The 23,831-nt window shown below is 37.3% G+C and overlaps 1 protein-coding gene across 1 annotated transcript in view; it reads right to left on the reverse strand.

Moving 5' to 3' along the window:
- Window positions 1–23,831, reverse strand: part of GABRG3 (gamma-aminobutyric acid type A receptor subunit gamma3) — a 305,491-nt gene that overhangs the window by 148,603 nt on the left and 133,057 nt on the right. The window contains exons 5-6 of the mRNA XM_066545196.1: window positions 4,970–5,190; window positions 2,587–2,669 (exon numbers count right to left, since the gene is read on the reverse strand). Coding sequence (XP_066401293.1) covers window positions 2,587–2,669; window positions 4,970–5,190 — 304 coding nt within the window. The remainder of the gene's footprint in view (window positions 1–2,586; window positions 2,670–4,969; window positions 5,191–23,831) is intronic.

Genomic DNA, 23,831 nt, shown 5'->3' on the forward strand with positions numbered 1-23,831 from the left:
AGGGAGGGGTAGGTGTAACTACTGTTAGCACACTGAGATGGGTCCTTTTTATAAGCCACTGTTTTTTCCTTATTCATCCTGGCAACCAGATGAAGTAGAGCTCAGTATTCCCACTGAGGGAAAATCAACTGTCTCCAGAGTAACAACAGGGTTAGGGTGCAAATTAGCTGGCACTAGAGGTAAATATTCTAGAAAAAATTTAAGATGAGTTTCATTATTTCTGAAATATCAAGGGAAATTTATATAAAAAGTCATAAATTTCAAATATTAAACTTCATCTGTGTGTAGAGGTGTGTGGAATATTTCCTGAAACTTGTGCTTCTTTGTGCCTGCCTAGAGTGGAAACTAAAAAAGATTTGTCTGTGTGCTGAGGAACAAACAGAAGGGAAGAAGGGGGAAGCAGAGCTGAGCTGTGAATTCTACAAAGGTTATTATTTCATTCAAAGACATACATCTTGGAATCCCTAATCAGCTTGTCCCTTCAGAAACTTGTCATAGAAGGCAGTAATAAATCATTCATGCATTCACTCAGTCATTCACTTCCTGAGTCCCACTGAGAGCTGTCTAGCTGGAGACTGCTGTGAATGTACACAAGACTGAAAATACAAGTGAGTTATGTAACAAACTAATCATACAGGAGATGTCCTGTATGATGGCAATAGCAGCATTAAAACTGTTCAAGGAAAAAAATGTAATTCAGTATGAATCTAAAGAAATAAACCCTTGCAGTCAACATGACCAAAAAGGTTGACAAAACTATAAAATATTATTTTAACATTCCTCTACAGGATCCTTCATCTGGAAAGAAACTTCAAAGAACATACACAGGAACTACAACACATTCATATTCTGCTTTATCCAATGTAATCTCCATCTCCATAGACAGTAGTACATGTCTGATGGAAACACACATACATTCCAAGGTCATAAATGTTATGAGCTAATAGATCAAAATTAGGAGGAACATTTGCAAAATATATTTGGAACTTTGCCATGGAGCAGAGCCTGCTGAAGTACCCACTGATATCCTCTCTCTTTCAATAAAAACCATAGAGCATAACTTACTTCCATTTAGCAGCTGTCTAGCTATTAGGGAATGCAAGGTTTGAAGTGACTTCCTGTTTACTGGAGTTCACTTTCTTTGGATATTGCTATCACAGGAACAATAGAATTTATGTGGTTTAATTAGTATCTTTGGACTTCAACCAACATTTTAGTAGGTTTCCTTAAATCTCTGGAATTTGATTTTTAAGTTTACAAACCTTTCCCAGCTCTTCAACAAAACAACAGCAGATTGCCACAAGAGCAGTTTTATGTAGTAACTAAAGATAGCTGAGGTGCATAGAGTTCAGTGACAAGTGTTCATGAGCAGGAAAGCTCCTTCAGGAGCTATCTGCCTCTTGTAGTTGAATATGCATCTATTACACATACCTGAATTAAGCACACAACTGTGTATTTCTGCCCAGATTCACTTATACATACAAAAACCAAAAGATTGGCAACATAGTGGTAGAATTTTAGAGGAAAGGGAGATATTTATGTGACAGATTTTTTTAAAAAAAAATTCCCGGGTAAAAAGAAAAATCCTGGGTCAGAAATTCAAATCTGTTTTGTGATTGTGGATCACTGTTTGTATAATATTTATAAACACAAATATATACCATCACAATAGCATATTTATTCTGAAAACTATTCAATACTGTTATTCTTCTATCACTTTAAAAGGGATTAGGGAGATAATCTCGTTTCTAAATAGATGGACAAAATGATACATTTTCCTTTCACTTTCTGAAGAACACATATCTTGAGTCTTATAGATTTTCGAGATTAAAATCTTTTGTGGAGATCCTTTTAAAAATGTTTTTAAAACCTTTGCATTGAGCGGTTCTGGATTACAAAACTGTGCAGGTATTCCTATGAACAAACAGCTCTCAAAGTTTTCTAAATGAATCAGTATGAAGATAACTTCTCAGAGTAATATTGGACCCCAGAATTAACTCACCTGACTTTTGTTTTCCATACGTTTTCCCATGTATTTGTTTAGTCTGTTAGGAAGGTTTTAAATATGCCAGCAACACAACATACAACACAACACTGGGACTGCTGGCAAAGCTGAGCAATAAAAGGAAAATGAGATTTACAGTAGCTGCACCATTTACTTTTACTATGAAACAGAGAGGCATTACCAGGCTACGTGCTATAAACTCAGATGTTCAGAGATTTCTGGGCATGTCCCCATGCTGTGCACCTCTGCCAGAAAACTGTGGTTTCAATTCTCATTTGCAATGTCAAGTGATTGTATAAATTAACATGGCACAGACTGGTAGGAATATCTGCTGAGTTTGTGACTATGGTATCAGCTAAAAATTCTGATTCTAATAAAAATAACAGAGTAAATATGCAGGAGACTTCATGTCATAAGTCCATTGATCAGAAGTGCAAGAGAGGATAACAAAAATTCCCTAAATATTTGAGTAAACCTTCACTTCTTATACTGGTTATGGAATAACTGACCAACCTGACAGAAATCAGAATTAAATTCATGCCCCTGCATACACAGGAATAAGGCATCAAAGAAGCACTTACAGCTGGAGAATATCAGAGGACAGGAGTGTTCATCCATGGGGAAGTTGTGCAGCTGCAGCTGGCACTCAGCATTGATGGTAAGCCTGTGAAGAAACCAAGAGTCTGTTACTGTGTGCCAGTACAGGCAGCAGCCAGAGGAGGAGGCAGGGTAACCTTAAGCATCATGAAAGAATGGGTTTGATATCCATAAGTAAGGCCTGAAAGGAAAGAACCATATTTGCAGATTGTTCGGTGGCTATTTAGGCCTGATACAAAACAACGATAATTATCTTAAATAATTTCAGACACATCATCAAGACTTTCTGGATCCCAGGAAATCTGTGCATATGTGTTTCTCTAGACAATTCATCATAGAAGGTTCTGGGATGAAAACAACTGTTCTTTACAAAAATAACAGGAAATGTTGTATGCAATTCCACAAAATCTGTACTTCAGAGGGAAACTTATAAAAATATTCTCCATGTGTACTTATAGTGTGAACTTAAAATTCTTTCAATTTCTTCAGGCTGTCTCTCCAAAACCTAATAAATCTCTACATGCCATTCTTATCGTACCGATGCAACAAACAGATAAGCAGAAACATCACCATCCCTACTTGAATGCTGGTTTTACATGACATCCCTAAATCAAAGTATGCTATGAACACAGCCAATTTTAAAATTACTGATAAAAATCAATAATCTTCAGTCTAATAGCCTACAAAGTGAATGTACTTACTCAGGGAAACTGAATTAAGTGCTAGTTTATTGTACAGTCTTTTTAAAAAATGCTATGTAGTTTCATGACAATTAATGCATGTGGGCTATGTGGGTTTTTCCTTTTGGAAACTAAATAAAAATATTAAAATTTTATGGTGAAAGGTTTGTGTCTCAGATATAGGATGGCACAGAGAAAAACTGTCTTGGAACAGGTCACCTGTGAGGAATTTCATTACTGTAGTAAATTGCCCTTATTATTAAATGATTGCACTGCCACTGGAAAAGGATTTGCAGTGTTGCAGCAGGAAGGCATTCACACCCTAAAAGGGGCAGGGAAGAAGATGGAGAGGTATGGAGCATGACTGTACCTTGTACACATAACACCCATCAACACCTGACAGCACCAGGGCATACACTAGCTACCTCTTCCATGTCATTCCAATCATGACACTTAGATAAATTTGGCTTGAACTACACAGTGTTAACAATGATCATTCCAACAGCTTTTCCTGGGTAAAAATGAGGTCGACCTGATAGATCAAAAAGGACTCAAAACATCTTTCACAAACTAGAAATGCTCATTCCAATGGGTCAAGTATTAACTTACTTTTAGCTGGTTTAGACAAATTTTGTAGTCCATTTGACAAATAGTTTCTTTAGTGAGAGGTACGTAAGTCTAACTACTATTATGTAGATACTTGGCCTGAAATACTGAAACAGATCTTGATAGAAAAAAACCCCAACCAAATAAATAATCAAAATCTCCTGAGGGAAAAAACCCCCAATAACCCAACCAAGAGAATATTGGAACTGACACCTTAGTCCCCAAACTCTTCAGCTAAAGACAACTGCAGTAAGCAAGAGCTCTTCACAGTAGAGCAATCCTAAGAAGGAAAGGGCACTAAAAATATCAGCAGCTTTTCCAGATGTTCCAGATTTCCTTTCCTAATGTTTTCCAAAGACTTTGTATTGGAGCCCAAGAGCAGCTGCAAGTGTGATCAGCCCTCTCAGGTGCACTGAGAGGGCTGAACACAATCACAGAAGAAAATGTAGCGTGAAAGGCACATCTCTGAAACAGCTTCCCTTGTGGAACGTGGCTTATGGCAAAACTCCCTTCTGAACATCTCATCTCTTCCACAAGTAAACACATATTTTCATTCCACAGGCTTTTTAAAATGCAAATATATACAGTATTTCTAATACCATATAGTCGATTTTATCACAAATATTAGAAAACTGTAAAAGCCTTTCCTCCAGCAATTCACCCTTCTGATGAGATGTGACAGACTATCTTTCAGCATGACTTATTTGAAGAATCAAGTATTGGCATTAGCATGAATCTAAAAATGCTTTATCCAACCCTGCATCTAACTCCGATCAAAAAGGCTTTTGACAGGTTTTATGGGACTACATATTCCCGATTTTATTACAAGCACTAAAAAGCCCAGCTTGTCTAATTTAGACAGACTTATTTCCTATTTCTCAAGGTCGCTTTCATAGAAAGACAAGACTTTATTTTTTAAACTTGGCAGTACTTATGCCTGAATAATTAAATATTTGAAAAGCGTGGCCACATACACATCAGGAAGAAAACAGCAGAGGAGAGCAAAGATATTGCTGAAAATTACTCTTACTACACCAGAGCTGGGAGAAGCTTTCAGCCCTGCACCTTGCCAAGTGCTCACCTGAGGGTGTACAAGATCTTGCCATCATTCCAAATGCGGAGGAGCTGGTTGGGGGTGGTGATCCAGTGGGCCTCTGCTGTCTTTGAGTTACGAAATATCGTGTCTGGGATCCAGATCAAGCCAACCATGTTGCTGTTCAGAGTCAATATCTTCATGGTGCTGTTGAAACGAAGACGGCTGTCTGTCCATGTCTGGGCAAAAAATATATCAATTTGATATTCCTGCAAAGAAAGCATAATACATCAATTGAAATCAGTTCCACATTTCACACTATTTGGTGTTTGATTAGGTCTGTTCTGGTGTAGATCAACAGGGTATGTTCTGGCCAATGGAGCTGTGTTTTCTTTTTCTACTGCCTTAGGAATTTTTTTTTTCCATTTTTTCACCCTTTTTTTAATATCTAGCTGCTTAATGAAACATGCTAAACATCTCACTTCCATTAGTCCTGTGCCATAACAATTTCAGCATTAGCATATTCTTTTTCATTGTCTCGGAAGTGTCACAGCTAGAAGGTATAATTTACAGAGACTTTGTCATAGAACCCATAAGAGACATGAAAGAGGAACAGGAGCAACAGACATAAGCTAGAGAATGGTAAATTCCCCTGATTATAGCTATGCTTTTTAGGGAACAGGAAAATAATTTTTCCATTTGCTACCAATTATTCAGCCATGCTTTCTCAGGCCACACTGCAGTAGAATGAAAAGGCAGGCATGTGCTCCTTTTACAGACCCTGATTCTAAGAGCTGAACACTCATCCCTGAATATGCTAATACCTTAATTTATATGAAATTTGTCCTTCCATTTACTCCATGTTTTACTATTCTGTTTCTGTAGGTAAGCCATCATAGTACATATAAATGCAGAAATTAAAGTACACATGGACGACAAAATTATACAGGTGAACATACAAACACAATGGTTTATGCATTTAAGACCCCATGGAAGAAACTGTATTTTAATTTTGTATTTGAATTGTGAATTCAAGCCACTGGAGGCTGCAAAAGGTCATGCTACATTTGCTTGTGTTCCTCTTCCTCTTTTCAAAGACTGATAAATGAATAATAGACTGCTCTATTTTTGAACTTCAGGGAAACATCCTTCTGAGTCTGTCATGCAATACCCTCCCAATACCACAGGGCTGGCTCTGACAGGGATGACGTTTGCTGATGTGGCACAAAGTGTGTGCTCTACAACAGGGGCTAATACAGGGCTTGGGAATAATCCAAAAGAAAACATCTCTTTAGGACTCCTGGTAGATGCACTCCCGGTATATCTGAACAAAGGCTAATTAGGGCTGTATGTAAAGTCTAGTATGTCTTTGACCACCCCGAGTTTGCTTTTATTTCACTTCTTTCTGTCTATTGTTTCAATGCAGTATTATTGCATTTTTTCCTTTATAGACAGTTAGTAGAGCTAGCAGTCTGAATTGAGGACAGTGTTTTTACTAAGAGCCACCTGTTTCTCCTGTGCTATTACATTTTTGGCAGGCCATCCCTTCAAAGCTGATGTTATAACACCAGGAAACCCAATTCACTGGCACTGTAATCCAAGTCCAAAACACACTCTGGGCCCCACATCTCTAGATGATAAATGATCAAAAGGTGCATAAGTGGCGCTAGCAGGTATCCAAACACCAGATAGTAGCTCACCTCAGGAGTTAAAGCCTAGCCACCAAAGGCAATAAAGACCATTTTCCTTCATAGCTCATCTCACTACTATTTCTCATTGTATTATTAGCTTTAGTTTTTCAGGGAAGATGACAGATTTGAATCTGAAGAGACTTTTCTTTCATAATGGATGACATCTCCACAGATTTGAGGCGTGTAATGTAATGTACACAGTGTACCTCTGTTATTCAGAAAGAACATCCTTAATGCACCAGGTTTTAGATATCAGAGCACCGATGTTCTTTTTTTAAGTCAACTGCATTTTAGCCTTTGAAAGTCTAGTGACAAGTATTTGGCACATTCAGCTTCTGTAGAGAGGAATATGCCAGACATGTCTATGGGTTTCTCCAAATGCTGAGTGAGTAGAGTTGCTTTTCCTAGCCCACATGTGAGAATCTGTATTTATAGAACCAAAGACTGTTTGTGTACAGCTGGCTAATGACAGTGCTGTCTTTTCACAGGATAAGTTTTTGCATGATATTCACATTTGAGCTTATTTTATATGAATGCTTCATTTTGACTAAATTTAGGAGTAACCATATTTCTTTTCTAGTATATCATGCATATTTAATTATTTTTAGGATTTAAGGTATTCAGGATTTCTACCCTGCCAAAAGACAGGAAAGACCCTGAGCTCCTTAATACATTACCATGAGAAGGTACTGCAGCTACATCTGAGCAAAGTGGGCCTCAGGAGCAGTGTAAATGTAACATTGTGGTTTCTATTCCAGTAAACCACTCTGTCTAAATGGATTACATCAGCCTAGAAACAGGGTCATGCTAACACCACTGCCCAACTCCTGTTCTGCATCTTTGTTATTTATTGCTGCCACCAATGATCATTATTCAAAATACCTGTAGAATGGGTCACTCCATTTCCCTTAATAAAAAAATTTCAACTCAAATTAAATGGTTCCCAGATCTTCTAGAGTTAATTAGTTCTGAAAAAAATCTTCATTTTTCTTTTGGCAAACTGAGATGATAAAAAAAGCAGCATTTTTAAAAGAAAAGTCATTAAAGTTGAAGTTAGTTGCATTGACTTTTTAAATGCTTTAACCCTATTTTTAAAAAAAAAATTAAAGTATTTACAGTCCTCAGTCAGAATGTAAAAATTACAAAACCAATTTTTTTTCCAGGAAAAATAAACACATACTTCCATTTAATATCTGAATTGAGATTCTCACCATTAATCCCTTTTGGAAGTGAATGTTATATCAGTATATCCCTTACATTAATCTTTGGAATTTCGTCAGTCTTTAACCAAGCAAATAAGTCACTTTTGAAGTTGGCACTCAATTCTCCACTTCTAATGGTTCCAACTCTACGCATATTTCAGAAAATTACCTCTATCTTCACTGACAACAGATACTCCATTCCCAGTGAAGGCAGCAGCTCCCATACGCTGTTTTGCACAGAGCTGGTACACTGTGATCTCCAGCACACAGCATCCAACAAAAAACTGCCAGAAGAAAGGTCTCTATGTCGATTTTACAGACAGGTCAATATCATATGATAAAAGAAAATAATACTCTTCCTTTTCTAGCTAATACCTGCCATTTTAGATCTTTACAAAACACAGTGATTGCACTTAGAGAGTTCAGACAGGACATCAGGTTTCAGTGATGTGATGCCTTACATGAAACAACATCCTAGGACTCTAAAAATATTCTTCATGTTCTGTTCTACCACTGCATCAGTAATTTTGTTTATAATCTTCCAATTCTTCCTTCTCCCCTTTTCTTTTTTTTCCTGGCAGCAACTATTGACTACTACGATGAACACAGAAAGAAGTGAAAAACAGCAACATTTTAAACAAGGTTTCTTCCCAGCAGCAAAAAAGGTAAAACATGTTCTACAAGAAATATTGAGGTCATGTACAGAAAAGTGTTCTGTCACTAAGCCTTCTTGTCTTAATAGCACCTAGTTTGCCATGCTACCTAAACAGACCCAAGATTTTCCTACTTTTACCATATACACAGTGCCTGGATGCATTCACTCCAGAGCAGCCAAACTTTGAAAAAGGCATTCATTTCCCACGAAAACTTAATCAGCTTATTTGTATTTTGTTTGATTGTATGAAAATACAGAGCCTCATTTCAGGCAGCTACAGAGTATCTTTGTGTGAAATGTCTTTTTGTTTTTCTTTTTTACTCCCCAGTGTTGCACAGCTACTTATGACCAAAGAATTTCTCATTGGTACTTTTTTTTTCAAATTAACCTTAAATGAATGCTTTATCTTATATATTTCATCATGTAAAGAGATAGATCGTTCTACTTGGAAGACTTTGCAAGAAACATTTAGTATCACCTTAAAATTATAAGGGACATTTTGTCACTGAAAACCTCTGCATCACCTCCTATGAGGTTCCCTTTGAAAATGGGATTGTAATTTGACACCTGACAATGCTCACATAGCTTCCAAAAGTAACTCCTAAAACCAAGAAGGCATATTAGGGCTTTTTTACCTGCACAGTATGCAAGTAATTGTTTCATGTAGAACATTTCTTCCCATTCAAATTTTATAAATTCTTTAAATCTGTAACATTGGCTGAGAGAAATGACTGAATGAGATGAGGAAAATTAGATGGTATTTTCCTGTTCTATGGTTATGTAGAGAACAAGAAATTAAAGACAATTTTACCTACTTGATTTTCACTGATTTGTGGACAGAAGCTATAACCCAGATTTAGTAACAGTATTACCTGAAAATAGCTGCAGATAGTCAAAGTTCCAACTACTTGATTTCAGCTTTATTTTTTTCACATTTTCAAATATTCCTAATGTGGTTTCATTAGTACTTCGAAAATAATCAAGAGTCAGCACTGAATTATTTGCCCTTCAACTGTGTAGGAATGATTAATGATTGTGAACACCTTGAAAATGCCATTGTCTAAGTCATCTGTAGTCACAGAGAAAAATGCATTCTTTTCAACCAAGTCTTCAATTGTTTTCTCAGTCAAAAGAGTAGCTAACCTGCTGTTGGTAATACATGGAGCTTTTCTCCTATCACAATGTCTCCTTTTAATTCTGAAAAATATGATGTAATAGGCTGTCACAGTCAGGTAATGGATGCGAATGACCACGGATAAACAGTGTGGTATTCCTTTGTTGCTTCTGCTGAAGCCTTCTCATTTTTTCTGCATTTCCAAAATTCTTCACAACAACAGCAACAACAATGTCAAGAATTTCTTGCATGATACTTTTCAGGTTTTTACTGCTGCCAACTAGACTCTTTTTGCTTTTATTTTTAACTTTTTTCATTTTAGAACCTCTATCTTGATTGGTGATAGAGTGAGACTGTAAATCATTAAAGCTGCTACTGGCATTTGTGTGAGGCTGGTAATCAACTAAAAATAGTGACATAATTAGGGTCCAGTTTATAGTACAATAATTCTGTGCCCTCCCACACCCCTTGTATAACATGCCAGCACACCACAACACACCACAAACATTGTCTGTAGAAGCTTGGAACTACTCTAATAAACTGTGTAAGGGATAAAATCTCCTTTAGCTACCAAAAGGCTGGACTTCACTGAAGTGGGAAATCCCATTTGGAAGTCTAAAACTGTTCTGGAAATAGTATTAAACTTTGCTGTTATATTTCAGCCTAAACCATTCAGTAAGAAGTATGCTTAAAAATGAATAATGGTTGAGTCTGTTATGTACAAAATGTCATAGAAATGTTAAGTATTATGTTTTAAAAGGGAACATGGGAAGGGGCTGTTCAGGGAAACAGGAGAGACATGGGAGCAAATCTCTAAAGACTGGGAGTCTCCCCCTTATTGCACACAGCCATAGACCACAGGTAAACACACAGGAATGTTCTTTCTTTATGCCCCTGTTATGCTTGGCTTAGAAGTACAAAGGGAAGGGTTTGAGATATTGTGTTTTCATAGAAAATGTCCCAAATACTAAAGCAATGCTCATTATGTCTATTTATTTATTCTGCAATCTGATGCACTTGAGAACATTAAAAGTGAGTAATCTCTTAGGAGTTCAAAGGTGATTTTCAATAAAAGCATATTTTTTCCAGCCCAGCTCACCTCTAAAAGAAAAGTTCAATGACTGATTCACCTGCCTGTTTATTTGTGTGACAAACAAGTGCAAGAGTAAATACTCCCTGAAATAGGGAATGAGTGGTTCCCTCTTCCTGAACCAGTACATTCACGTGTCTGATATCAAAACACTGAGAGAATTCTCTTGAGCACAGGCCACCTTCAGCTTCCCTGATTTATTGCATTTTACCCTGGGCTAGAGTGAGGAGAGAATTGTCCTCTGTCCATCTTATGAACAGACTTTTGATAATTTGAAGAGGTACCTTGATCATACCTATTTTTGGTATTGATGGAAATAAGTAGCTCCACAGCAGCTGCCACCCAATGTGTGCTGATTATTGATCAGATTGCATGCTGTATAGATTGTGAAAAGTCAGGAACTATGGTGATCTCAGGAGACCTCTAGAAGGCTTAAAATGTTAAGCTTTAATGTAAACCTTAATAGTACTGCTTGACAGCTTCTGCTTGGGTTTGCACCCTGTGTGCAACCTGCATTTTAATTTTAAGAAATGGTTAAAACCTCTCAGATATCCCATGGAAAGGAACTGAAAGTTCTACCAATGGAAACCTACATTCTCATTTTGTGGAAATAGTGCAGAAAGAAATAAATTCTATTTGCTGTAGAAAACACAGTAAAATAGTGCACTTCATATGCAGGGTACATTCAAAACTCTTGCGGTACCAAGACCAACACAAGCCTTCTGTGAAGACAATAATTCTCACACAGGTCCTGAAAGTTTGCCTCGCTTCCAGCAGAGCTTGGGATGAGTGGAGTAGCACCATTAGAGCTGCCTGTCACTTTTCCTGGAGTATCTTCCAGGCTGGAGCTTTGGGTTTCCAGAGGCTGCCCAGGAGTTAATGGGGGTGTATTTACTTCACACAATATAAAACACTGGGTTTGTTGCCTAACAGACAGCATGGCAGGAATCATCTTCCCATTCTCCACCAGTTTGCTTTGTTTCCACTCTCTGTGCTCCTGCTCCCTTTCCAGAACCTAATTCCTAATAGCCTCTATTGAGAGTAGAAGAGTGGGCAACATATTCCCACTTCTGGATTTTTTCTCCTCTTAATCTGAATTTATCTTTCCCATCAGTGTTAAGGCTTTACCTCCAAAAGACAGTCAAAAGAAAGAGATTAAAGATTAGTTTTACAGTAGTAGTAAAATATATAAGTTTGAAAACTTTCCAAACTGTTTTATGTATAGAAAGGCTTTCAATAACTTGCTCTTTTTTTTTGAGAATTTGCTTTGGTACTTTCACACTGTTACAAGCATCATGGTTTCATGGGCAAAACACAGCAGAAGAAGCAAATTCAAAATTGAGATTGTCACCACAAATGTAAGGGCTATTCTAGTTAGCAAAATCAAAATATTTTAGCAAGCAGCACCAATCATCTCCATAGCTGAATGCTTTGAGTAAAAAAAAAAACCAAAAACTATTCTCATCACTGACTCAGTAGGAATGTTGAAGCAAGAAGGATGGAAGCTCACCTTCTTCACTGTAGTATTGCCTCCTGCCTGCTTCAAAATGTTATTTCACTGATGATTTTCTGCTATTATAAAGAGGGAAAGACATCTAACTTCACACAAGAAACAAAGTATGCAAGTATCATATAGCACTTCCTTTCCCTGAGAAAACACTTGTCTGTCTCCCTCTGCCTATTTTGGCTCTTTGGAGGCTAGCTTTAGCCCTTCTGCATTCCAGATAAATTCTTCCATTCAGTTACAGGAAGAGCTGGAGATTTTTGGCTTGGCCCATCCCCTGACATCTCTTTGAGACTTCTCTTCACTCCACATTGATGGATTATCTCTTCTGCTTCAATCAATCATTTCACAGTCAGAAACAGAGCATGAAATTAGAAATGATGCATTTCAGAAAATCAGCTGTAGCTCTGTTCTCTCCCCTTTTGGCGGAAGACTTTTTAAGTATTGCCACTTCCCACTTCCTTTTGGAGCCTTTTGTTAGGTTCTGTTGCTATTAAAGCATTCCCAAAGACATCCTGATTGCTATGATCATGCCACAATTGCATTTCCACAGCCTGTTCTCTTGGTGTGTCAGGGTTCATGTCCTGTTGCAGACTGTGCCTGATGAGAAGCTTTGCCTTTGATGAGACATAACTGTATATGCTTAAAATTGGTCTGCTTTAGAAAAGAGGTATCCAAAGCATGCAAAGAAGTGCAGGGGATGCACATGGCAGCGCGCAGACTTTTCATCTCTGTTAACTGGTGAGCACGGTTACTCAAAATGCTAATCAGAGTAGTCCTTCCTAAGAAGATTGCTGCTGGAAGGAACAATGTTTTTTGTGATTGACAGAGAAAGTACAGTGCTCACTCTGACCTGCAATTTAAGGCTTTACTACTAAGACAGCAGTTGGGATGGAGAGAGAGAGAGACTAAAAATGCATAACTGAAGAAATCAAGGTTGTTAACTTAAGAATTTAGTAACATAAATGCACAAGGACAAGCTTAACTCCTGTGGAAATAGTAAAGAAATAAAAATTAATAATCCCTGATCAGAAGAAACAAAGAAAGATTAAATTAAGAGACTGTGAATATATGTTAATGGCTGTACCTAATATAATAAAGTACATTATCAATGTCTCCTAAGAATGCTTGATATCTGAAAAATTTATGAAATTATAAAGGTACTCAATATTATTTACATATTACAATAGAAGACTTACTGACTTTATAAACATAGTTTTTGAGGCATTACCTTATTCAAAACAGAAGCTAAACGATACTTTTCACAAAAAATAAATGCATTCTCAAAGACTGCACACGAAACCACAAAAAGATTTTATGCTCATAGTCTCTGTATGAAACAGATTTTTTAACTGGAAAGAGTGCCTTTTAACCTAAGAAGTGAAAGAATATTTTGAAACGTCTTTTATGCCATCAGGAACCTAGGAAAGGAGAGGTTACCATGATGTTTTCACACTTACTGTCACTCTTAGCACAAGAACAGTTGTAAAGAAATGGGAGACAGGGCAGTCATGAAAAAGCACAAACTCAGAGTAGAGGGTCAGGTACAGTGATGGTCTCACACAGAATTCTGAGTGAGAGAAAAGATGCTAAGGAATAATTTTTAAGGAGGCAGATGGGAAGATCAGGTAGGTAAAAGTCTTGTTCTAGCTGCTCCCTTCCAGAGGCACTTTCAGGGCACCTCCCGAGGCCATGTTATACCTTAAGAACCCACATGCCACTCCACTAAAGAACCCAAATGTCCCAGAAAGCTGCACTCTTACAACACTATGGTTGGGAAACAAAAAAAATTACAACCTCTTTTTCTCACAAGCTGAGATATTGAGGGCATTCATGTCTTCTCCAAGATGCAGGAAAGCTACATCTCACCTGGGATATTTTACCATCTCAAACCATCATGCCACGCATCACCGAACACTTTCAAGGATCAAAATACATAAATACATACAATCCTGCATTTGATCGAAACAAACCCTAACTCACTGATTGCATCCCCACAGCTGAATAAAGAGAGACTACACACATAGCTCAAGCACCACACACCCAGTCATTCACTTCACTTTACTGCCAGCTGAATTCCTTGCTACTGCTGCTCCCAAGGCAAATGTGCCACAGAGGCAGCTAAAACTAAAAAAATGTAGACATACACCAGTTGGTGCCACTCAGTCTTGGGGACAAGTATTGGTCCCTGGATATCTTTGATTTAGCAGAATAGACATACCCAGGTCACAAAGTCTAAATTTATTACAACATAATAGGATCCAAAAGGAGAGTTTAAAATTCTGGATGACAGAAATCAGGGAAATAAATGAAGCCACAGCAAGCAGGGGAGTTATATCCCATATCAACGGGATGTGAATAGGTGTTCCTCTAATTAAACAAAATGATGCACAAAAAAGCCAACTGTGCACAAAGTAGCAGAAAAAAGCTCATCTGTAAAAGCCCTAATTTGCATATGAGGGAAATGCAAATGTTTAACCGCTCTAAAAATGAGTGTTTTGCCACATAGGCACAAGAGGATGGTCTGTAATGAGTCTGTGTACAAACTTTTCTTGCTCTTGGCCTCCAAAGGAGCCAGGACAGCCCTGCACCCTGTGAACTGCTGGCTCAGGTGAAACCAGAGCCTTCTCTGCTTCTGCACTACTGGGAGCATGCTTTGAGGGAAGGCTGAGACTTCATGTTCAAAATACAGAGCCCATAAGACTGGGCTAGCTGCCCTAGTAGGCTGAGCCCAGCCTTCCCACATTTCCAAGCCTTAGAGCACTCCAGATCACAGCCCACCTCTTCAAAGGAAAACACAGCAGGTAAACGTGTGCATGCTTCACCTAGGCTTCACAACAGAAGCAAAGAGGCTTTTTCATAGGATAAGGATCTTGGGGTTGATCCTTGCCTCAGCTGCTTTGATCTCTTTTTATGGCCAACTCCAAGGCCCTGAGCTCCAGTGATCCAAGCCATACCTCCTCCCAAATCTTCTTGTATTATGTGGTTTGACACCCAGAATTAGTTTTGCCACGCCATAAAACCCATCTTTTCAAGCCAAATTCCAATTCCTCCTTGATTTCAGTCCATTCTTTTTTGATGTGAGACTTATTGAAACACCTATTGACATTGGTAATTCTTCACTGTCCCTAGTCAGGGCACAAGGGGCACCAGATGAAACAGCAGATGGCTGATTGCCATTCACTGGGCCCTGCAATGATTGAAATTTCAGGAGTTCAGGTTGTTCCTATCATTTTTACATGAGCACATTCCTCTTATGTTCACAAACACCATCAGTCACCAGTTGGGGAAATTTTAAAGGAAATTACCAGAAAATATGATTAAGGGGGAAAAAAAGAAAAAATTAACCCCAACAAGAAATGTTAAGATATGTCTTGCAAAGCTCATTGGGGAAAATGAAATATAGTCCTGAAAAGATGTGCAAAACAAACTCACACCTTAAATCAGCATGTCTTCTAGTACTTCATTATTAATTCCTGATATTGGCACACAGCTTTTTACACTATATTAGAAAGAATAAGAAGGAATTCTGCTACAACTTGTGACCCATGAAAAGAGATAATTATGGGTGTAGCTTGTGTGGGAAAAAATACTTTATATCCCACACAGATTCACTTTCAAACTAGAAATGAAATAGTTAATGTAAATAGATGGTAACATTAGCACCCTCGATATGCTGTGCCCAAATCCCCCAGCACCAGGCAGGTAATTTTACATAAGGGCAGCTGCATCTCAACCCAGGGGAGGAAGGCACTTCATCTGTTGCCATGGTAACACTGCCACTCCCCCATCCCCCTTTGCTCCCCCACCCTCTGCTGGTCCCCTCCCTGTTGCTATGGTAACCACCTGACATCAGTCCCAGCTCCTCCCAGCCGTGCATCCCCTCCCTGGGCCCCCCCCCCGTCCTTCAGCCATCAGCTGAGGGGACACACTGACATGGGCACCAGGCAGCTGGGAACTGAACCAGGGAGACACAGGGAAAGCACCGTTACAGAGTCACAAGAGCTTGTGGAGGATCTGTTTGTTTTGTTTGGATGGACTTACAGAGGGATGTGCTACAGGGGAAAATCATGGGGTCAATATAATGTTTGTATGCAGTGTTCTGTGCTCCATGGACCCAGGCTGACCCTTTGATCACAAGTGTACGTCACTTTCTATTATTTAATGACCAAAACAATAATATTGACCCAGTCACATTTCTCTGACTCATGTCTTTTGGATTATTCAGTCAGCATTTTTTCCTTTCTGAATACTGTCCTTAAATTGGGAGAGGTTTTATTACTACTTCTGTTTTGTTTTTCTTTTTCCCAATTTCAGCTTAAACAAAACGGAAAGAAATGTTTTGCTTAGAATCTTGCAGTATTTCTTCCTGAATCCTGCTAAAACTTCTCCAGCCTTGAACACTTTCCACTGCTAAGATATAGACCTGGTAAGCTTCCCAGCATAAGTTTTCTGAACCTTTCTTAACGACTTCAAACTGGCCCAGATTAATAAAGCTTCTTTCACTAGAAGAATAGGACAAGTCTTTCATGGTCTATCCTTTTGTTGAATTGTAGCAGACAAATGGAAGTACAGCAAGAAGACACGTGAAAGTCCAAGGGCTAACAGTAATCTCCATTTTTACCAGATATCAATACAGATTTACACTTCCTCACTTGAACATCTCTAAACTCGTAGCAAGAGAGAAAAACTAAGATCTAATTCAACAAAAATTACCCCAGTACAGGAAGAAAGAGATATCTTTTCTATGGCAATTTTCTATTTTACTGTTGTTCTCCAAAATAGATTTCATAATGCCCAGCTGTGAAGCGCTTCATGTAAAAATTTATAATATACATTTCAGCTGCCTATGAAAGAGAAAAGTTATTATTGTAGTTTTAATATCAAAACATTAGTTCATTGGGAACAACATGAAAGAAGTGGACATGCTTTTTTGGTAATGAAATCCTCCATAAATCCTTACTTTTTCATTTCCTAGCATAAGAGTAAAAAGGAAAACAAAAGACTCAAAGTACAAACTGCTGGAAGCAGATTTTTCTCATTCTCAAAATGTGGAATGAAAGACATGAGAAAGATGGTTGAAATTGCTCTGGAGGAAATAACTGAGTGAAAAATTAACTAAAGAATGTGAGAATTCTTGAAAGCAGCTATTGAACAACTGAATTTTTAATTATGCATTTTTTAAAAAGTGAACATCAGGCCCAGTTGATAAACACATATATGTGTCAGCTGCCATTACAGTGAACAAAGCTTGAGAAGCAAGCCTAACACAGTTTATATATTTTTCCAAACTTATAAAGATGAATACTCATCAGAGCTGGAAACTGGCCACCTGCTGCAACTTTGTTCATTTGGTTCAGCAACCTTCATAATTAAGTGGCATTACCAGCCTGGGAGAAATAAGTGATCAAATATGAAACCAAAGCATTTTCTCAGCTGATCCTTTATTTGAGTTTCTTTTCATCTTTTTCTTATTACAATACACAGATGTAGGAGTGCATAACAGCAACCATAGGAACTCTTCTACCTGACATTAATGTTCTTTGATAATAAGCTGACACTAATTACTCTGCAAGTGAGAAAAAAACAAACTTCTAATCCTACAAAATTAAAAATTAAAAGCATCCAAGGGACAACTTTGGACAGTTGCCAGTGGTCAATGCATCTAAAATTAAAGAAAACTGAGCACGATTATGTTTTAAAGAATGAAGACTAAATGTAAAACTGATGCTTCTTTCCAAGCATGAAAATCTTCATCTAGATAAGGGTCAACAAAGGTAGGCAGACATTCCTCAAAACATTTATTTACTCAAATCATATGAACTCTAAGTTCAGGACAAAAACTCAGCAAAGCTCTGACCAAAAATGCTGAGGTGCTTCAAAAAACTTAAATGCCTAAAGGTGTGTTATGGAGCAAACTCAGCAGATTTTGCTGCTGGATGGCAGCACATTGCACACCTTCTGTTGAAGATATAGCATTGTGTCACCAGAAAGATTAGTTTCACAGATCCAGAAGATCAAGACAAAAATATCCCTCTGACTGCAATATACAGCTTCTTGTAAAGTTAGCCAAACAGTGGAACAAGAACAAGAGTTTATGCACCTCACATTAGACAATTACTGGATGAAAAGGAAAAATATCATGCTAAAGCTTTGTCCTTCTATCTTAGTTCTCCAATCCTAAGTCAAGCTCTGACTTCCATTCTCCCAAAGATATTTATGGCTATCCAAAAGTCAGTGCTCCAAAACATGTCCTTTCCATCAAATGTAATTTCTGTTAATTTAGGTACCCCAGAAATCAGAATTGTGTCCATTATAAATACTGAAATCTGAAAAAAATTCAGAATTTTCCTGGTGTTTGTGTGTCAGTCAAGTGCATGAATTATGCTCCCAGAGAGGTCTGATTTATGCCCAAGCCTGGGGTGAATGCCACAGCTCTTCAGACCTCTCATTTAAATTTGGCAGGCATTGCAGTAGATCAGGAAATGTAGCAGGAAAAGAGCACGTTTGCATCACACCTTGAAAATTTCCACATTATTTTAGCAGTCAATTGTTTCTCATAAGAAAAAAATTTTAAAAAAAGCCAATTTAAGCCAGTTGAATAACTATATTTGACAGTGGTCAATCACATTTTTATTGGGAAAACCAAAGAAACTAGAAATAAAGGCACAAAGCTGAAGTGTCATTAAAATATTTGTGCGGAGGAGAATTCTGAAGTAGATAAAAGATAACGTAATCAAATGGCAAAGGCCCAAACTGATCCAGATGAATAGCAAGCAAACACAAGTCAATGACCAAAGTGTAACACACCTGCTGCCAGAGCCAGCTTTGATGTAAGAAGTGTATTATAATCTAAAGCATTATCTCCATTCCTATCAGAGACCCAAATATTTAATATATTAATCACAATTCCTGCCAAAAATATTTTTATATATGAACCCAAGTGACATGTACTCCACACACTGTTGTATAAATAAGGTTTATAATGAACATTAGGAACTTCATGGACAACTCAGCATAAGGCTGCTCTAAATTATACACCCAGAAGGATAATGCTAAAAGCCTCAAATTTATGAGGTGAATAAGGTTCTCTTTAGATAAATTTATCAGAAAATGCAGTTCTATTATGTGACTAAGAGTTTCTATATCAAAATGATTTTGGTATATTGTAGGTGAAGTTTCTAATGTCAACAAACAATATGGGATCTGACTTGTCTCATTATAGAAACCTATTTTCAGTACATATACCAAAAGCAATATCGGAGTCAAGTAAATGACTCAGACCAACTTTGTAATTATTGTTTTCATTCCAGTCAAAAAAAGTACAGCCATTTCTAAGTATGAAGTTATGATGACAACATAATCTTATTTAACATTACAAAAAAGTAAGTTTTGCAAAATTCCTGAAAGAAATTATTGCATCAAGAACACAAAAGTCACAACAAGGGCAGCTTTGGCTGAGAAATCATACCTTTATGTATGTTGAAAATTTGCCCAAACTGTGACAGAAAGAAAACAATCAAACAGTAAACACATGTCACAGTCTATATATTCTTGGTAAACAATTTCTAGATTTTTGCAGCTAAATTTCACAAAGAATCTATCAAAATAGACAATTTTCTCTGTTGACAGTATGCAGGACTTTCTCTGTAATCATTGCTCTGCATTGCTGAGGCCCCAATGACAGAGCAAAAAGGAAATATCCTATCTCTTCCTACCTCCACATTCTTTTATTTCCATGTGCAGTGGGTGGAGGACAGTTCTTTCAGATTACACCTTAGCAGAACCCAGCAAAACTTCATTGCCACCTTCCCAAGGAGGTGAATGAGAAAATGAGAAAAATAACTTGACCAGAAATTTCTATTAACTTCTGAGTTACACAATTTCACTGAGACCCTTGCATGACAATATGTATGCCAGCGGATATTCACTCTTTGCTATTTGCAGTGGAATATGGCATGATGAAATCTCTGTGACTGTGCATGCAAGTGTTCCAAAATACGTGTGTTGTTGAAGGTAAATACTGAGTTTTATAGCAAGAAAGCAACAAATCTGATAAATTAAACTGAGAAAAATACTGATGAATGAGTTCATGGTTCTGACAAATGTTAGGAAAAGAAGAACAAATATAGGGTATGAAGAAGTGTTTGAGAAAAATTGTACCAGTTTTGGATTTACACAGTCAAGAATTTCTATCAGAAAATGTACAAGTAAATTATACAAGTGGTGCTTTCTTTATTCTTTCTTTATGCTTTTGCAATTTTTAATTCTACCTGATTTCAAACATTGTGCAGATCACTGTAACCTAAACAGGAACTAGAAAAATTGCAAAATTTATCTCAAGACTGCAGTCCAGGCTTGTCTCTCACTAGAGATTATCCTTTTCATTTTATCAGTTGAAGATAAAACAGTTAGTATGACATTTTACACTATCACATTATCAGAATTCATGTATTTGACAGTGGCACCTCATGCTAAAATCAAGCTCTGGCTCAAGCAAAAGCTAAAGTGCTGTTTCAGAGCTCTGTCTGGAAAAGAACATGTGCACACCTTCAAATCCCACTGAAATTTGCAGAAGTGCAGTGCCCTTAAATGCCTCCAAAGTTTGCACAAACTTATACCTCGAACTGGTAATGAAATGATGCAGAGATTAGTCAGGAAAAGGAGATGATGATGGCAGAAGAGCAGGACCCACCAGTGCCAAGGGGCTGCCAGGTGTGACTGCAGAGCCCCTCTGGGTAATCCTTGATGAGTCAGAGCGACTGGGAAAAGTGTCCAACAACTGGAGAAAAGCAAATGTCATTCCCACCACCAAGGTGAGCAGGAAGAAGGTGACTACAGCCTCACCTCTGTCCCTGAAAAGGTGATGTACCAGCTAGTCCTGGAAGCTACTTCTAGGCATAGGAATGACATGTTTTTTGATTTTCTGTCATTTTATGATTATCAACTAAGATTTTTTGATTTATGAATTTTCAGGAACAGTGTATCTTCCACTACAGAGCTGCTGTTTCATTTATTATTGTCTTAGATTCCTAAAGGTTAAAGAACATACCAGGTGTTGTAGTTCTCTGTGTCTGTGGAAAGAGAAGGAAGAGTCACATTTCACCTGATTAAAGAGTGATCACATCCTGAAAAACGCTGACAGTGTCATGCTAATTGTTTCCCTTTCTCTCACAGAATGTGGGTTTTTCCACCTCGAAATATTTAATTTCATGAAGATCAGATATAGTAAGTATAATAAGTAATATATATTTGAAACATCTTTTTTTTTATTTTGCTTTGGTTTTTTTTGGTTGGTTTTTTTTGCCTTTTTATTTCTTTTTTTTTTTGCAGTACAGCTTTGCAAAAATCCCACAAAACAACCAAAAACATCTCAGGTGTAACATCATCCTCCATATGCTCAGTGCAGCTCTTTGCTTTGGGACAGACAGGCGATACAGGCATGTCAACTTAGTGAAACGTTTCATGTGTCAAAATTATTTTCCTCTATCTCTTGCCAAAAAGGATTTAAAATGTCAGTTCTGCTGAGATGGCAGCTTGGTATAAAATGAGGAAGACAGCCTAAGTGTTTTGGTTTCCTACATGTACCATATGTATTTTTGATGTAACAAGTACAATGATTTCAAAGAATTACATAATGATTTCTGACATTAGGATCTTCATATCAATCAGTACATTTAGAAAAAATAAATCACTATGGTAGGCATTAAAAACCTATTTAAAGTACAAAATACACGTCTCAGAATCAAACATGACTTTTTTTACCTTAAGAAACACTGCCACCTTCTTTAGGCAGTGCCTACACCTGCCTTTGCAAAAGCAGTGTTATCTCTGAAATAGTTAATGTTTGATACATTTTCCTGCTGGCCCTTGTTAGGTTTACTCCAAGAATTCACTTTAGTGCCGCAAATTAGAACTGCTCTGTTGCAGAAGTGCCAGCTGGGACAAAAAATTTGTTATCAGACTGATTAATCAATTATACAAAAGGTCTGCTTATCCTGTAAAAGGCAGTCTCCAGAAGTTCTTTCCAAATTATCAGTTATGGGACCTCTGCACAGGTCCCTTTAAAAGAAGGACAGAGGTTTTTAAATGGACATCTCTAGAAAGATTTGGGAAAACATTATAACTCACTTCAAACCATATTTGGCACAATGGATGTGAGTTACCCAGTGGAAATTACTTCTCCTTTTCAATTAGGAGCTTTGAAATACTGCTCTGCACATGATTACTTTTTCAACAGCACTGCTATACTTGTAAGGTCTGTGGCTGAAGAGCATCTCACTGCAGAGTGCCTGAGCATCTGTTGCCAACTGTGCATGGCAGATGAAAGTTGAGAACAGAGATAATTACAAGATGGCAGCATTATATCATTACTTTTTTTGTATAAGAGACGAACAAAAATACCATCCAGAAACACCACTGTAAAAATATTTTTGTGACCAAAACCTCAATATCTGACCTTTTTCGCATAAAATAATATCTCTGCTTATAGCATCACAAACTCTTCTCATATGTTCAAGAACAAAGGTCTCCTTCTTCTTGTTTCCCCCCATTGTACCAGGAAGGCATAAATTAATCCCATTCAAATATGACACAGTTTAATAGTATCAGAGCAACATCAGTTAAACTGTGTACCAGCTGCCCAGTTACATTGTTAGGTTTCCTTTTCTCCAAAATTCTACCAGAAGACTATTTTTCAGTTAAAAAACCTAGAAAGCCAAAAAAAAAAAAAAAAAAAAAAAAACACCAAAAAAACCCCAACTCTTTTAGATTCTCCTTAACAAAGAAGGACTGCTTGAGTAAAAACTCTTAATCCACATCTTCTGTCCAGAGTGTTCAAATTCTCACAGAATATTTATATATAGCTCTATTCATGGAGACGGACAGATTTTGCTGATACGATAGGAATAGAAAAATTACTGAAACTACTCATACCATAGAGCTAATTGATATTTTGTTTTGGCTGGAAATAGCATGAAAGTTGCAGGAAGAGATGTTGAACTACATACTATGACATTAAAACTATAATAGAGTTATGATTACTGCAGTTGCCATTTGAATGCTGCCATTTAGCTACACAAGTGCTTAACCAAGTCCCTGTTTATATTCTCCTAATATATTTCTAAAATAAGACACTGCTGTTTGATGCAAGCATCATTTTCCCTATGAGCTTCCTGGAAAATGTTTAATTGTAAATCTGTGATCAGTGTTTCCAGGCTTTGCTGCCTGCCTGTAGGTCCTATAGCAACAGTTCAACACCATTTAAGAGTCCTGCTTTTCAGAGTTTTGAGACATCAACACACCCCATGAAAAGCAATTGCTGATAACTCACAGAAAATTTAAACATACTTTTGAAGACTAGAATATGCAGCTGGCTGCATAACTATGATGGCATTTACCAACATTTTTGCACCTAAGTTAATTTTTTTGTTTTATTATAATAAATATAATAATTCCAAATTTAATATGGAATAATATAATATAATTCCAAATAACATATGGAATAATTCAACTTTCTACAGGAAGCAGGTATTTCATGGTGTTTCTTTGGAATCTTTACTCCATTTGGACACAGATATGAAGAGAAGTCTAGAAAGTATCCCGTAATTTTACTGTTTGGGTTATAGTTCTCAGCTGGACTAACAAATAGCACA

The sequence above is a fragment of the Molothrus aeneus genome, chromosome 2 (genome assembly GCF_037042795.1).
Source record: "Molothrus aeneus isolate 106 chromosome 2, BPBGC_Maene_1.0, whole genome shotgun sequence".
In the NCBI taxonomy this organism is placed as follows: domain Eukaryota; kingdom Metazoa; phylum Chordata; class Aves; order Passeriformes; family Icteridae; genus Molothrus; species Molothrus aeneus.